Here is a 14814-nt window from a genome sequence, read left to right on the forward strand (position 1 = left end):
GATTGCTATTTAGTCTATAAGGGGGTACGTCCTCCGAGCAGCCACCCGCAGTTGCTGAGCTAATGCTTGTGTTTTCTCTATTGTCGGCAGACGTGGTTAGGTGGACAGTGCTGCAGCCAGTGAGGGGCGCTGGGGTCTGAATTCATTTACAGGATAAAATATTGTGGTTGGCACTCTTGGCGCTCAATGGTAGTAAATCTGTAGACTATCAAGACTCCGGCCGTGAAGAACATCCAGGTGAATGTCTTCTCTTCAGCTGATGGAAGATTGATGAGATTATTGTAATAACAACATCCTGCTGCGATCTTCTATCTGGGGTCGGGACTGATTTACAGGTCTGGCATGGAGTGTGAATTGTTACTTACTGCATTTCCTTGTATAATCTGCAGCTTTATAATATTCTGTATACTGCCAGTGTCACACTGGTGTGACTCTTCCATGGTCACTGTATGGTGGGATTACTGGTTATATTGGTCTTTGTATACCAGTAGTATACACCTGTCCCTAACTGTGTAACACTATTTCTACAGTCCACTTTTATTTTAATTCTTGAGTTTTTTTCATGTTGGAGGAGCGTGACCAAGCATAGAGCTAGTTCAGCAGGCACATAGTGCTTGATTGTAGGAAAATGAAGGATCTTTGATGTTCGTCCTGTTGCCACAATTTCCTACAAACTGCCCTGGATGGAGGTCTTAGAGGTAGGATCCGCACCTATAACACATGTATGGGGAATCTGGTGATTAGAAATGGATATTAGAACATTGATCACAGTAAAGTATTATATTACCTGAAAGCAATTTACATATATACAGTTAAGTCCATATATATTTGGACAGAGACAACATTTTTCTAATTTTGGTTATAGACATTACCACAATGAATTTTAAACAAAACAATTCACATGCAGTTGAAGGTCAGACTTTCAGCTTTCATTTGGGGGTATCCACATTAAAATTGGATGAAGGGTTTAGGAGTTTCAGCTCCTTAACATGTGCCACGCTGTTTTTAAAGGGACCAAAAGTAATTAGACAGATTAAATTATTTTAAATAAAATGTTCATTTCCAGTACTTGGTTGAAAACCCTTTGTTGGCAATGACTGCCTGAAGTCTTGAACTCATGGACATCACCAGACGCTGTGTTTCCTCCTTTTTGATGCTCTGCCAGGCCTTCACTGCAGTGGTTTTCAGTTGCTGCTTGTTTGTGGGCCTTTCTGTCTGAAGTTTAGCAAGTGAAATGCATGCTCAATTGGGTTGAGATCAGGTGACTGACTTGGCCATTCAAGAATATTCCACTTCTTTGCTTTAATAAACTCCTGGGTTGCTTTGGCTTTATATTTTGGGTCATTGTCCATCTGTAGTATGAAATGACGACCAATCAGTTTGGCTGTATTTGGCTGAATCTGAGCACACAGTATGGCTCTGAATACCTCAGAATTCATTCGGCTGCTTCTGTCCTGTGTCACATCATCAATAAACACTAGTGACCCAGTGCCACTGGCAGCCATGCATGCCCAAGCCAGCACACTGCCTCCGCTGTGTTTTACAGATGATGTGATATGCTTCGGATCATGAGCTGTACCACGCCTTCGCCATACTTTTCTCTTTCCATCATTCTGGTAGAGGTTGATCTTGGTTTCATCTGTCCAAAGAATATTCTTCCAGAACTGTGCTGGCTTTTTTAGATTTTTTTTTTTTTTAGCAAAGTCCAGTCTAGCGTTTTTATTCTTGATGCTTATGAGTGGCTTGCACCGTGCAGTGAACCCTCTGTACTTTCATGCAGTGTTCTCTTTATGGTAGATTTGGATATTGATACGCCGACCTCCTGGAGAGTGTTGTTCACTTGGTTGGCTGTTGTGAAGGGGTTTCTCTTCACAATGGAGATAATTCTGCGATCATCCACCACTGTTGTCTTCCGTGGGCGCCCAGGTCTTTTTGCATTGATGAGTTCACCAGTGCTTTCTTTCTTTCTCAGGATGTACCAGACTGTAGATTTTGCCACTCCTAATATTGTAGCAATTTCTCGGATGGGTTTTTTCTGTTTTCGCAGCTTAAGGATGGCTTGTTTCACCTGCATGGAGAGCTCCTTTGACCGCATGTTTACTTCACAGCAAAACCTTCCAAATGCAAGCACCACACCTCAAATCAACTCCAGGCCTTTTATCTGCTTAATTGAGAATGACATAACGAAGGGATTGCCAACACCTGTCCATGAAATAGCCTTCGAGTAAATTGTCCAATTACTTTTGGTCCCTTTAAAAACAGGGTGCCACATGTTAAGGAGCTGAAACTCCTAAACCCTTCATCCAATTTTAATGTGCATACCCTCAAATGAAAACTGAAAGTCTGAACTTCAACTGCATCTGAATTGTTTTGTTTAAAATTCATTGTGGTAATGTCTGTAACCAAAATTATAAAAATGTTGTCTCTGGACCTAACTTGTACTTCTCATAAAGTGATAGTCAGGATCTGCTATGAGTTTTTGAGGTGAGTATGCGCTCTCAGTCTCTTCTCTAGGTCTCTGTCCTGAGTCTCCTCTCTGGGTCTCTGTCCCGAGTCTCCTCTCTGGGTCTCTGTCCCGAGTCTCCTCTCTGGGTCTCTGTCCCGAGTCTCCTCTCTGGGTCTCTGTCCCGAGTCTCCTCTCTGGGTCTCTGTCCCGAGTCTCCTCTCTGGGTCTCTGTCCCGAGTTTCCTCTCTGGGTCTCAGCCCCGAGTCTCCTCTCTGGGTCTCTGTCCCGAGTCTCCTCTCTGGGTCTCTGTCCCGAGTCTCCTCTCTGGGTCTCTGTCCCGAGTCTCTTCTCTGGGTCTCGGCCCCGAGTCTCTTCTCTGGGTCTCGGCCCCGAGTCTCTTCTCTGGGTCTCGGCCCCGAGTCTCTTCTCTGGGTCTCGGCCCCGAGTCTCTTCTCTGGGTCTCGGCCCCGAGTCTCTTCTCTGGGTCTCGGCCCCGAGTCTCTTCTCTGGGTCTCGGCCCCGAGTCTCTTCTCTGGGTCTCGGCCCCGAGTCTCTTCTCTGGGTCTCGGCCCCGAGTCTCTTCTCTGGGTCTCGGCCCCGAGTCTCTTCTCTGGGTCTCGGCCCCGAGTCTCTTCTCTGGGTCTCGGCCCCGAGTCTCTTCTCTGGGTCTCGGCCCCGAGTCTCTTCTCTGGGTCTCGGCCCCGAGTCTCTTCTCTGGGTCTCGGCCCCGAGTCTCTTCTCTGGGTCTCGGCCCCGAGTCTCTTCTCTGGGTCTCGGCCCCGAGTCTCTTCTCTGGGTCTCGGCCCCGAGTCTCTTCTCTGGGTCTCGGCCCCGAGTCTCTTCTCTGGGTCTCGGCCCCGAGTCTCTTCTCTGGGTCTCGGCCCCGAGTCTCTTCTCTGGGTCTCGGCCCCGAGTCTCTTCTCTGGGTCTCGGCCCCGAGTCTCTTCTCTGGGTCTCGGCCCCGAGTCTCTTCTCTGGGTCTCGGCCCCGAGTCTCTTCTCTGGGTCTCGGCCCCGAGTCTCTTCTCTGGGTCTCGGCCCCGAGTCTCTTCTCTGGGTCTCGGCCCCGAGTCTCTTCTCTGGGTCTCGGCCCCGAGTCTCTTCTCTGGGTCTCGGCCCCGAGTCTCTTCTCTGGGTCTCGGCCCCGAGTCTCTTCTCTGGGTCTCGGCCCCGAGTCTCTTCTCTGGGTCTCGGCCCCGAGTCTCTTCTCTGGGTCTCGGCCCCGAGTCTCTTCTCTGGGTCTCGGCCCCGAGTCTCTTCTCTGGGTCTCGGCCCCGAGTCTCTTCTCTGGGTCTCGGCCCCGAGTCTCTTCTCTGGGTCTCGGCCCCGAGTCTCTTCTCTGGGTCTCGGCCCCGAGTCTCTTCTCTGGGTCTCGGCCCCGAGTCTCTTCTCTGGGTCTCGGCCCCGAGTCTCTTCTCTGGGTCTCGGCCCCGAGTCTCTTCTCTGGGTCTCGGCCCCGAGTCTCTTCTCTGGGTCTCGGCCCCGAGTCTCTTCTCTGGGTCTCGGCCCCGAGTCTCTTCTCTGGGTCTCGGCCCCGAGTCTCTTCTCTGGGTCTCGGCCCCGAGTCTCTTCTCTGGGTCTCGGCCCCGAGTCTCTTCTCTGGGTCTCGGCCCCGAGTCTCTTCTCTGGGTCTCGGCCCCGAGTCTCTTCTCTGGGTCTCGGCCCCGAGTCTCTTCTCTGGGTCTCGGCCCCGAGTCTCTTCTCTGGGTCTCGGCCCCGAGTCTCTTCTCTGGGTCTCGGCCCCGAGTCTCTTCTCTGGGTCTCGGCCCCGAGTCTCTTCTCTGGGTCTCGGCCCCGAGTCTCTTCTCTGGGTCTCGGCCCCGAGTCTCTTCTCTGGGTCTCGGCCCCGAGTCTCTTCTCTGGGTCTCGGCCCCGAGTCTCTTCTCTGGGTCTCGGCCCCGAGTCTCTTCTCTGGGTCTCGGCCCCGAGTCTCTTCTCTGGGTCTCGGCCCCGAGTCTCTTCTCTGGGTCTCGGCCCCGAGTCTCTTCTCTGGGTCTCGGCCCCGAGTCTCTTCTCTGGGTCTCGGCCCCGAGTCTCTTCTCTGGGTCTCGGCCCCGAGTCTCTTCTCTGGGTCTCGGCCCCGAGTCTCTTCTCTGGGTCTCGGCCCCGAGTCTCTTCTCTGGGTCTCGGCCCCGAGTCTCTTCTCTGGGTCTCGGCCCCGAGTCTCTTCTCTGGGTCTCGGCCCCGAGTCTCTTCTCTGGGTCTCGGCCCCGAGTCTCTTCTCTGGGTCTCGGCCCCGAGTCTCTTCTCTGGGTCTCGGCCCCGAGTCTCTTCTCTGGGTCTCGGCCCCGAGTCTCTTCTCTGGGTCTCGGCCCCGAGTCTCTTCTCTGGGTCTCGGCCCCGAGTCTCTTCTCTGGGTCTCTGCCCCGAGTCTCTTCTCTGGGTCTCTGCCCCTAGTCTCTTCCCTGCGTCTCTGTGCCGAGTCTCTTCTCTGGGTCTCGGCCCTGAGTCTCTTCTCTGGGTCTCTGCCCCGAGTCTCCTCTCTGGGTCTCTGTCCCGAGTCTCCTCTCTGGGTCTCTGTCCCGAGTCTCTTCTCTGGGTCTCTGCCCCGAGTCTCTTCTCTGGGTCTCTGTCCCGAGTCTCTTCTCTGGGTCTCTGCCCCGAGTCTCTTCTCTGGGTCTCTGTCCCGAGTCTCTTCTCTGGGTCTCTGCCCCGAGTCTCTTCTCTGGGTCTCTGTCCCGAGTCTGTTCTCTGGGTCTCTGCCCCGAGTCTCTTCTCTGGGTCTCTGCCCCGAGTCTCTTCTCTGCGTCTCTGTGCCGAGTCTCTTCTCTGGGTCTCGGCCCTGAGTCACTTCTCTGGGTCTCTGTCCCGAGTCTGTTCTCTGGGTCTCTGTCCCGAGTCTCTTCTCTGGGTCTCTGCCCCGAGTCTCTTCTCTGGGTCTCTGTCCCGAGTCTGTTCTCTGGGTCTCTGCCCCGAGTCTCTTCTCTGGGTCTCTGCCCCGAGTCTCTTCTCTGGGTCTCTGCCCCGAGTCTGTTCTCTGGGTCTCTGCCCCGAGTCTGTTCTCTGGGTCTCTGCCCCTAGTCTCTTCCCTGCGTCTCTGTGCCGAGTCTCTTCTCTGGGTCTCGGCCCTGAGTCTCTTCTCTAGGTCTCGGCCCTGAGTCTCTGCTGCGAGTCTCCTCTCTGGGTCTCTGCTGCCTGTGAGTCTCTTCTCTAGGTCTCTGTCCCGAGTCTCTTTGTCTCTGTCCCGAGTCTCTCTGTTTCTGCTGTGAGTCTCTTCTCTGGGTCTCGGCCCCGAGTCTCTTCTCTGGGTCTCTGCCCCGAGTCTCTTCTCTGGGTCTCTGCCCCGAGTCTCTTCTCTGGGTCTCTGCCCCGAGTCTCTTCTCTGGGTCTCTGCCCCGAGTCTCTTCTCTGGGTCTCTGCCCCGAGTCTCTTCTCTGGGTCTCTGCCCCTAGTCTCTTCCCTGCGTCTCTGTGCCGAGTCTCTTCTCTGGGTCTCGGCCCTGAGTCTCTTCTCTGGGTCTCTGCCCCGAGTCTCCTCTCTGGGTCTCTGTCCCGAGTCTCCTCTCTGGGTCTCTGTCCCGAGTCTCTTCTCTGGGTCTCTGCCCCGAGTCTCTTCTCTGGGTCTCTGTCCCGAGTCTCTTCTCTGGGTCTCTGCCCCGAGTCTCTTCTCTGGGTCTCTGTCCCGAGTCTGTTCTCTGGGTCTCTGCCACGAGTCTCTTCTCTGGGTCTCTGTCCCGAGTCTGTTCTCTGGGTCTCTGCCCCGAGTCTCTTCTCTGGGTCTCTGCCCCGAGTCTCTTCTCTGCGTCTCTGTGCCGAGTCTCTTCTCTGGGTCTCGGCCCTGAGTCACTTCTCTGGGTCTCTGTCCCGAGTCTGTTCTCTGGGTCTCTGTCCCGAGTCTCTTCTCTGGGTCTCTGCCCCGAGTCTCTTCTCTGGGTCTCTGCCCCGAGTCTCTTCTCTGGGTCTCTGCCCCTAGTCTCTTCCCTGCGTCTCTGTGCCGAGTCTCTTCTCTGGGTCTCGGCCCTGAGTCTCTTCTCTGGGTCTCTGCCCCGAGTCTCCTCTCTGGGTCTCTGTCCCGAGTCTCCTCTCTGGGTCTCTGTCCCGAGTCTCTTCTCTGGGTCTCTGCCCCGAGTCTCTTCTCTGGGTCTCTGTCCCGAGTCTCTTCTCTGGGTCTCTGCCCCGAGTCTCTTCTCTGGGTCTCTGTCCCGAGTCTGTTCTCTGGGTCTCTGCCCCGAGTCTCTTCTCTGGGTCTCTGTCCCGAGTCTGTTCTCTGGGTCTCTGCCCCGAGTCTCTTCTCTGGGTCTCTGCCCCGAGTCTCTTCTCTGCGTCTCTGTGCCGAGTCTCTTCTCTGGGTCTCGGCCCTGAGTCACTTCTCTGGGTCTCTGTCCCGAGTCTGTTCTCTGGGTCTCTGTCCCGAGTCTCTTCTCTGGGTCTCTGCCCCGAGTCTCTTCTCTGGGTCTCTGCCCCGAGTCTGTTCTCTGGGTCTCTGCCCCGAGTCTCTTCTCTGGGTCTCTGCCCCGAGTCTCTTCTCTGGGTCTCTGCCCCGAGTCTCTTCTCTGGGTCTCTGCCCCGAGTCTGTTCTCTGGGTCTCTGTCCCGAGTCTCTTCTCTGGGTCTCTGCCCCGAGTCTCTTCTCTGGGTCTCTGCCCCGAGTCTCTTCTCTGGGTCTCTGCCCCTAGTCTCTTCCCTGCGTCTCTGTGCCGAGTCTCTTCTCTGGGTCTCGGCCCTGAGTCTCTTCTCTGGGTCTCTGCCCCGAGTCTGTTCTCTGGGTCTCTGCCCCTAGTCTCTTCCCTGCGTCTCTGTGCCGAGTCTCTTCTCTGGGTCTCGGCCCTGAGTCTCTTCTCTAGGTCTCGGCCCTGAGTCTCTGCTGTGAGTCTCCTCTCTGGGTCTCTGCTGCCTGTGAGTCTCTTCTCTAGGTCTCTGTCCCGAGTCTCTTTGTCTCTGTCCCGAGTCTCTCTGTTTCTGCTGTGAGTCCCTTCTCTGGGTCTCTGCTGCCTGTGAGTCTCTTCTCTAGGTCTCTGTCCCGAGTCTCTTCTCTCGGTCTCTGCCCCGAGTCTCTTCTCTGGGTCTCTGCTGCCTGTGAGTCTCTTCTCTGGGTGTTTGCGCTGAGTCCGCGCTCGGCCATTATTACCCCGGAGCCCATGACTCCGCTCTTTGTTCCACACACACATTGCAGTGCATACTAACTGCAGCACTTCCGCCCCGCACTCCAGTCTGCTACCTGCCACGAGCGCCGCAACTGCTGATTGGATACAGCAGGTTACAAGCCACACCCCGTGTTGATTATTGCAGGACGTATATAACGCCCCGCCTTCCTGAGGCTGTAGCTGAACTAAGAAGAGGATGTTGTCGCCAAGGAGACGGGATCTGACGGTTGCCAAGGGGCGGGGCGAAGATGTGGTGACGTCACTCTGCGGCTGCTCGTCTCGGCGAGATGCTGGGATCCAGACAACAGAAGAGCCGGACAGGTGGAGGCGATTGTCATCGGGCGATTGTCATCGGGCGATTGTTCTCGGCCGGTTCCGCCTTGCAGGACTTGTCTGTACGTTTCATGGCTGCCTTTATCTAGTCTGTGTCAGGGCGATATCAGTCCATAGAGGAGGAGCTCCATTGCCACGCACCTCACTGTCCTCTAACTACTCCCATCAGTGCAGGTATCTGAGGAGTAGTAGTCGGTTACTTGTGTGTAGGTTTCCTGTGCTTAGAATATGCATAGTGCATAGTCAGTGTTGTCATAGTAACAGTAGCGCTGTAGTGCTGGAAAGCAGGTGACAGTCCCTAAATCTGGGGTAGCGGTCCCTGCTACGCTGCATAGCTAAACCGGGGCAGAAGGAATAGGTTGTGCTGGAGTCGGGGGCTGCTGCTGCTCTGTGTGAATTAACCCTCTGATTTCCAGTGCTCTCCGCCTTCCTGTGGAGGACATGTGTGCGTCGCTGACTCATCCGCTTTCTTTCTCTCCAGGTTACGTGGCGTCATCCATAAGAGTTCTGTGCCAGGAGAGATGCTGTAGGGGGCTCCATGGTCCTCACCCTCCTGATCTCAGCTTATAAACTCTGCAGATACATCACCATGTGTAACAACGAGCGCCTGCTCCTGCCGGGGTACATGAACAGTATCTGCTGGTGGCAGAGCGCAGGGGGCACAGGCAAGAGGGAGCAGGGGTCTCCGGGAGTCAGCGCTGATGTTCAGGTGGCTTTGGACAGAGTCTTGCCTGACCTCCATGTTGCGATCTCTAAGCTGAAGCAAGCCATGTGTCAGGAGAGTGTATGTGACACCATCTCCGAGATATTTCAAATGGTGGAAGAGGCCTGGGTGATGCCAGCGGTGGGGCGAGAGGTTGCCCAGGGGTTGTGTGAGACAATCAGACTTGAAGGTGCGTTGGACCTGCTCCTCGGCTTTCTTCAGTCCACGGAGAAGGAGGTGCAGTACAAGGCATGTCACCTGCTGGAGCAGGTTCTGGTGCTAGAGAACAGGTGAGGCCTGCACTGCACACGGTGTCTGCATGTTACATGGGGGGTGTGGAACACATTGACATGTAGAATGGCCACCACGTGAGCACGCCGCGTCTGTCAGAGGGGGAGCTGACCTGCTGAATCGCTCCAGGTCACAGGGGGGGGACACTAGGATCTCCATATAACCCAACGGGGAGGTCATGATGGGACTGTACCGAGTGTCAACCCTTTACAACAACATTGGCAGAGACCAGGCTGACTGTCCATTGTCTACACGGCAGCCTGCAGGAAGAGCTGCATACATCAATCCCTGTTCACACCGCTCATACTGAGATTTTTTTTCTCTTCAACTAACACACGGAGGAGTAGTCACCTTCCTCACCATTGTGCATCCAGCTTTGTCTGCACCGACTCTGATGTCTGCTATGTCCGGGTGTCACAGGACTTCTGGGGCCTGTCATTGGCTGCAACAGTCAGGTGACTAGAACAGCGCGTCCCTGGGTGTTTCTGTGCTGACGCGATCTTCTAGAGTCACCTGACCGTCAGTGGTGCGGTGACATCCAGGTGACTCGCAGGCCTATTAGTCAGGACAGGTGTGGTCCAAGACGCATAAGGTGCTATATGTCCTGGTTCTTCCTGTGAATTTTTAATCCTTATGTTCTTATGCGGTTTTGAATAAACTTTAAGTTTTTATTTGTTCCCGTGCTGGATTACCATCCTCCATTTTGTTCCCCATTAAAAACATATGGCCAGTAGAAGGGACACACATGCATAGGCGCAGTGACAGTCCCAACTTTTTTAAGATAGGGCCACACATGATTGTCAGTGCGTAAACAGTAATTGTGTCTCCAATGATAGTCCACATTAAATTCCCCACACATTTTGCCCCCATATGCATTGCCCCAGCAAGGTATAATGCCCCTATAGTGCCTACAACATAGTTTAGGGGTAGTGCTCTCAACACAGTATATTGTTCCATCTCCCCATAACACAGTATGATGCTCCTACTGTGTATCTTCACAAATTCTGATGTTCCTACAGTTCACCCACACTTATTATGATGCCCCAACAGTGACCCCAACATAGTATGAAGCCCCCACAGTATGATGTTCTCACTGTATCTCCATATAGTATGATGCCACTATAGCGACCCTCAACACAGTATAACGCCCCCACAATGACCTCCACACAGTATGATGCTCCACAGTATAATTTCCAAACAGCAGTCCACACATTATAATTCCCCCACAGCTGCAAACACAGTATGATACCCCCCACACACAGAATGATGTCCCCACATACACACAGAATGATGTCCCCACATACACACAGTATGATGTCCCCACAGGGAACCCACACACACAGTATTATGTCCCCACGGTGACCCCACATACACACAGTATGATGTCCCCACAGGGAACCCACACACACAGTATGATTTCCCCACAGGGAACCCCCACACAGTATGATGTCCCCACAGGGAACCCCCACTTCACAGTATGATGTTCCCACACACGCAGTATGATGTCCCCACAGGGAACCCACACACACAGTATGATGTCCCCACAGTGACCCCACATACACACAGTATGATGTCCCCACAGGGAACCCACACACACAGTATTATGTCCCCACGGTGACCCCACATACACACAGTATGATGTCCCCACAGGGAACCCACACACACAGTATGATTTCCCCACAGGGAACCCCCACACAGTATGATGTCCCCACAGGGAACCCCCACTTCACAGTATGATGTTCCCACACACGCAGTATGATGTCCCCACAGGGAACCCCCACTCACAGTATGATGTTCCCACACACGCAGTATGATGTCCCCACAGGGAACCCCCACTCACAGTATGATGTTCCCACACACGCAGTATGATGTCCCCACAGGGACCCCACACACACAGTATGATGTCCCCACAGTGACCCCACATACACACAGTATGATGTCCCCACAGGGAACCCCCACTCACAGTATGATGTTCCCACACACGCAGTATGATGTCCCCACAGTCACCCCACGCACACAGTATGATGTCCCCACAGGGATCCCACACACACAGTATGATGACCCCACACACATAGTATGATGTCCTCACCGGGACCCCACACACACAGTATGATGCCTCAATAGCGACGCCCAGACACACAATATGATGCCCTCACACAGTCCCCTCATGCAGTATAGTGCCTCCAGTTATCCCCACAGTATAATGTCACCACAGCCATCCCCACAACCCAATCATTCATAGTATGATGCTTCACTAAGCCCCCTGCATAATAGGATGCAACCACAATTTCCCTCCACAAGTTCTGTCTAAGAAAATGAAAATAAAATGAGTCATGTAGCCCTGTCCCCCCAATGTGCAGCTCTGATCTGTGTAGTGTGAGGACTGAGGCGATCTAATCATGTCATCGTGCCTGTTGCACTTATTCCCAGACGCACAGGCTGAATATATTGTGAGGATAGAAATACCATTGAAATTGAGAGGTGGGGAGCAGTGCTGTTCTGTACTGAGCCCCCAACTCACAGGCCATGTAGTCGTCCACTTTTAGCAGCACGCCACTGGCCTAAGATGTGCAGGGTATGTTTTCTTAGTTATTTCCATGCATTTGTTAAAAGTAGAACACCTGCCCAGTGACAAATTGGTACATATGGGAAAATATCCATCATACATAAGAAGCGAGCACTAATACACAGACAGCACTAAGATCCCATCAGCATTAATGTCCATCCACTGGATCAGTGGTTAGGAGGTGATTAAAGCCTTAGAGCTCTTCTGAACCTTCAGTAAGTGGGGAAAACCACCAAGTATTCACTATGGTACGTCAAATATTCTGACTTTAAAAGCACATCGTGGGAACGTAGCCTTAGGCCACATGCACACATTGAGTACTTGGTCAATATTTTACCTCAGTATTTGTAAGCCAAATCCAGGAGTGGAATAATCAGAGGAAAAAATACGATAGAAACAAAAACACATTTGTCTCGTTCTGTATCTCATACACTTGTATTGAGAGCCTGTGACGTAACTTCTGACTTCCGGACAGTCAGAAGTTGCAGTCGCTAGATGGTTCTGGCACTGAAAAAAAAAAAAAACTAACAGCTGACATGGTGCTTTAATTGCATGCTCATGGAAATATCTAATTAAACACTATAGGATCCAATACTAAATATTACAACTCTAGATTCATTATAACACCATCACCCCTATTTGAATATTAATCCAATGAGGTAGAGAGTTTCTTTCAAAAATATCAATATTTTATTTATACAAAAAAATATATAATAAGTTTATATAAGATCAGAGTACCACAAACCAAACAGGTTAAGGGAATTGAAACCAGGTTTGTTGACAAATAACATTTACACCATAATATCACATAAATGTGCAAGCTGCCATAACGGATACCAAAAACATCCTAATTGTATTGTATCTATTCATGCAAAAAATTGCTATGTAAGATTATCAACTATACAACGGTATCTGGCCCTCCAAGCAGGGAGCACATAACAACTGACTAAGGCAACCTTATATATAAGACACTAATCTATCCTGGCTAGTCATTAGGACTGGTGTGAGATCTTATTGAATATCGGCAAATGCCATACACCACAGTCCTACCGGGAACAGAAAGTAGTATAAATATTTAACCCTGAATTAGGGAAGCCCATGTCAGAGACAACTTACTTAAAGTTCGGAGCCTGGTATCCCCACCTGTCGCCCCGACGCGCATTTCGCTGTTTCTCTTCTTCTACCAAATTAGGATGTTTTTGGTATCCGTTATGGCAGCTTGCACATTTATGTGATATTATGATGTAAATGTTATTTGTCAACAGACCTGGTTTCAATTCCCTTAACCTGTTTGGTTTGTGGTACTCTGATCTTGTATAAACTTATTATATATTTTTTTGTATAAATAAAATATTGATATTTTTGAAAGAAACTCTATACCTCATTGGATTAATATTCAAATAGGGGTGATGGTGTTATCATGGAAATATCTGCAACAAATCTGCTACATGTGAATATATCCATAACGAGGTCTAGCAGCAAACCCCTCATAGAGCGCTATTGTCTATAATTCCTACTGTACTCGCAGCGCTTCACTATGTTTTCAATAAACAGAACTTATCATAATCAGTGCAATTACTGTCTGATGCTGATGTCATTTTCTGATACTGTGACATCACTGTCTGCTGCTGATATTTTCTGGTGCTGTCACATTATTGTCTGGCACTTATGTCAGAAGCTGGAGCTGTGACATCATTGTGGAGCTCGGATGTCATTTGCTGGTGCTGTGACATCATTGTGGAGCTCGGATGTCATTTGCTGGTGCTGTGACATAATTGTTGTGCTCTGATGTCATTTGCTGGTGCTGTGACATCATGTCTAGCTCTGATGTCATTAGCTGAAGCTGTGACATCATTGACGAGCTCTGATGTCAATAGCTGGTGCTTTTTCATCATTGTCTATCTCTGATATCAGAAGCTGGAGCTGTGACATCATTGTCTAGCTCTGATGTCATTAGCTGGTGCTGTGACATCATTATCCAGCTCTGATGTCATTAGCTGGTGCTGTGATATCATTGTCTATCTCTAATATCATCAGCTGGTGCTGTTACATCATTGTCTAGCTCTGATGTCATTAACTGGCACTGTGACATCATTGCCTAGCTCGGATGTCATTAGCTGGTGCTGTGACATCATTGTCTAGCTCGGATGTCATTAGCTGGTGCTGTGACATCATTGTCTAGCTCTAATGTCATTAGCTGGTACTGTGACATCATTGTCTAGCTCGGATGACATTTGCTGGTGCTGTGACATCATTGTCTAGCTCTAATGTCATTAGCTGGTGCTGTGACATCATTGTCAATCTCTGATGTCGTTTGCTGGTGCTGTGACAACATTGCCTAGCTGCGATGTTGTTTGCTGGTGCTGTGACAATATTGTCTAGCTGCGATGTCGTTTGCTGGTGCTGTGACATCATTGTCAATCTCTGATGTCGTTTGCTGGTGCTGTGACAATATTGTCTAGCTGCGATGTCGTTTGCTGGTGCTGTGACATCATTGTCTAGCTCTGATGTCGTTTGCTGGTGCTGTGACATCATTGTCTAGCTCTGATGTCGTTTGCTGGTGCTGTGACAATATTGCCTAGCTGTGATGTCGTTTGCTGGTGCTGTGACATCATTGTCTAGCTCCGATGTTGTTTTATGGTGGTATTAGATCCCATTGCTGTGACGTCATATCCTGGTGCTGATTTAGTTTGCTGGTGCTTTGTCACTAACCTAAGCTCTAGCAAACCTTCCCATCCTGGCCTGGTCACCCAATGTGGGCACAAATTCATTCAGTATTGTAATGACTAGACTACAAACCTGACCACAAAAATGACAGCGACTGCACACATACAAAGAAACCAATATACAGACATTACACATACATTCCTGCAGACAAACCCACAAAGCAGTGCACAGCAATGGTTTTTAAAGGGCATGTAAACATAAGTGAGGGCATGCAAACACCCTGCTGCATATGGTGCAACCTTCTGTATTGATTTGTTACTCTGTACTGTACAATGTGTACTGAGCTCTGCGACAGGCAGTCTCACTTCCTTTCCCGTCAAACAGTATACATTCTGCTATTACCTAATCACTAAGGTATCTCGCGTTAATCTTGCTAATTTTGGAAGTGAAAAAATGTCTTTTTTCAATGCACTCAGAACTCTGTCTGTCGGGATCCTGAGCAGATCGGTGCAGAGAGCTTCTGGACTCTTTTTTCATTTATACTCACCCCAACTATGCGATTTAAGATGTATATGTATTTTTCCTACCAACCTTAATTTCTACAATGCTTCTAAAATGTAAAAAAAAGGTGCCTTTATGGTGCATTTACACTACATGGTTACTGGGAGTAAGCATTCACAAAAATGCTTATTTTCCCAGATTTAGGCTACCGATCCCCGCAAACAAG

The 14814-nt window shown here is 50.8% G+C and overlaps 2 protein-coding genes across 2 annotated transcripts in view; one reads left to right on the forward strand and one right to left on the reverse strand.

The window, feature by feature from the left end:
* Positions 1-5833: 5833 nt before the first annotated feature.
* Positions 5834-7551, reverse strand: LOC138671565 (zinc finger CCCH domain-containing protein 13-like). Its single transcript, XM_069759744.1, has 2 exons — positions 6898-7551; positions 5834-6841 (listed from the first exon to the last, which is right to left on the reverse strand). Exons 1-2 carry the CDS (start codon positions 7549-7551, stop codon positions 5834-5836), a joined length of 1662 nt encoding a protein of 553 aa, XP_069615845.1.
* Positions 7552-7742: 191 nt separating this feature from the next.
* SARM1 (sterile alpha and TIR motif containing 1) overlaps positions 7743-14814 on the forward strand; it is a 40534-nt gene continuing 33462 nt past the window's right edge. The window contains exons 1-2 of the mRNA XM_069761377.1: positions 7743-7922; positions 8342-8853. Of these exons, the coding sequence (XP_069617478.1) occupies positions 8399-8853 (455 nt within the window). The 5' untranslated portion in view covers positions 7743-7922; positions 8342-8398. The remainder of the gene's footprint in view (positions 7923-8341; positions 8854-14814) is intronic.

This window comes from Ranitomeya imitator, chromosome 3 (assembly GCF_032444005.1).
Source record: "Ranitomeya imitator isolate aRanImi1 chromosome 3, aRanImi1.pri, whole genome shotgun sequence".
Lineage (NCBI taxonomy): Eukaryota > Metazoa > Chordata > Amphibia > Anura > Dendrobatidae > Ranitomeya > Ranitomeya imitator.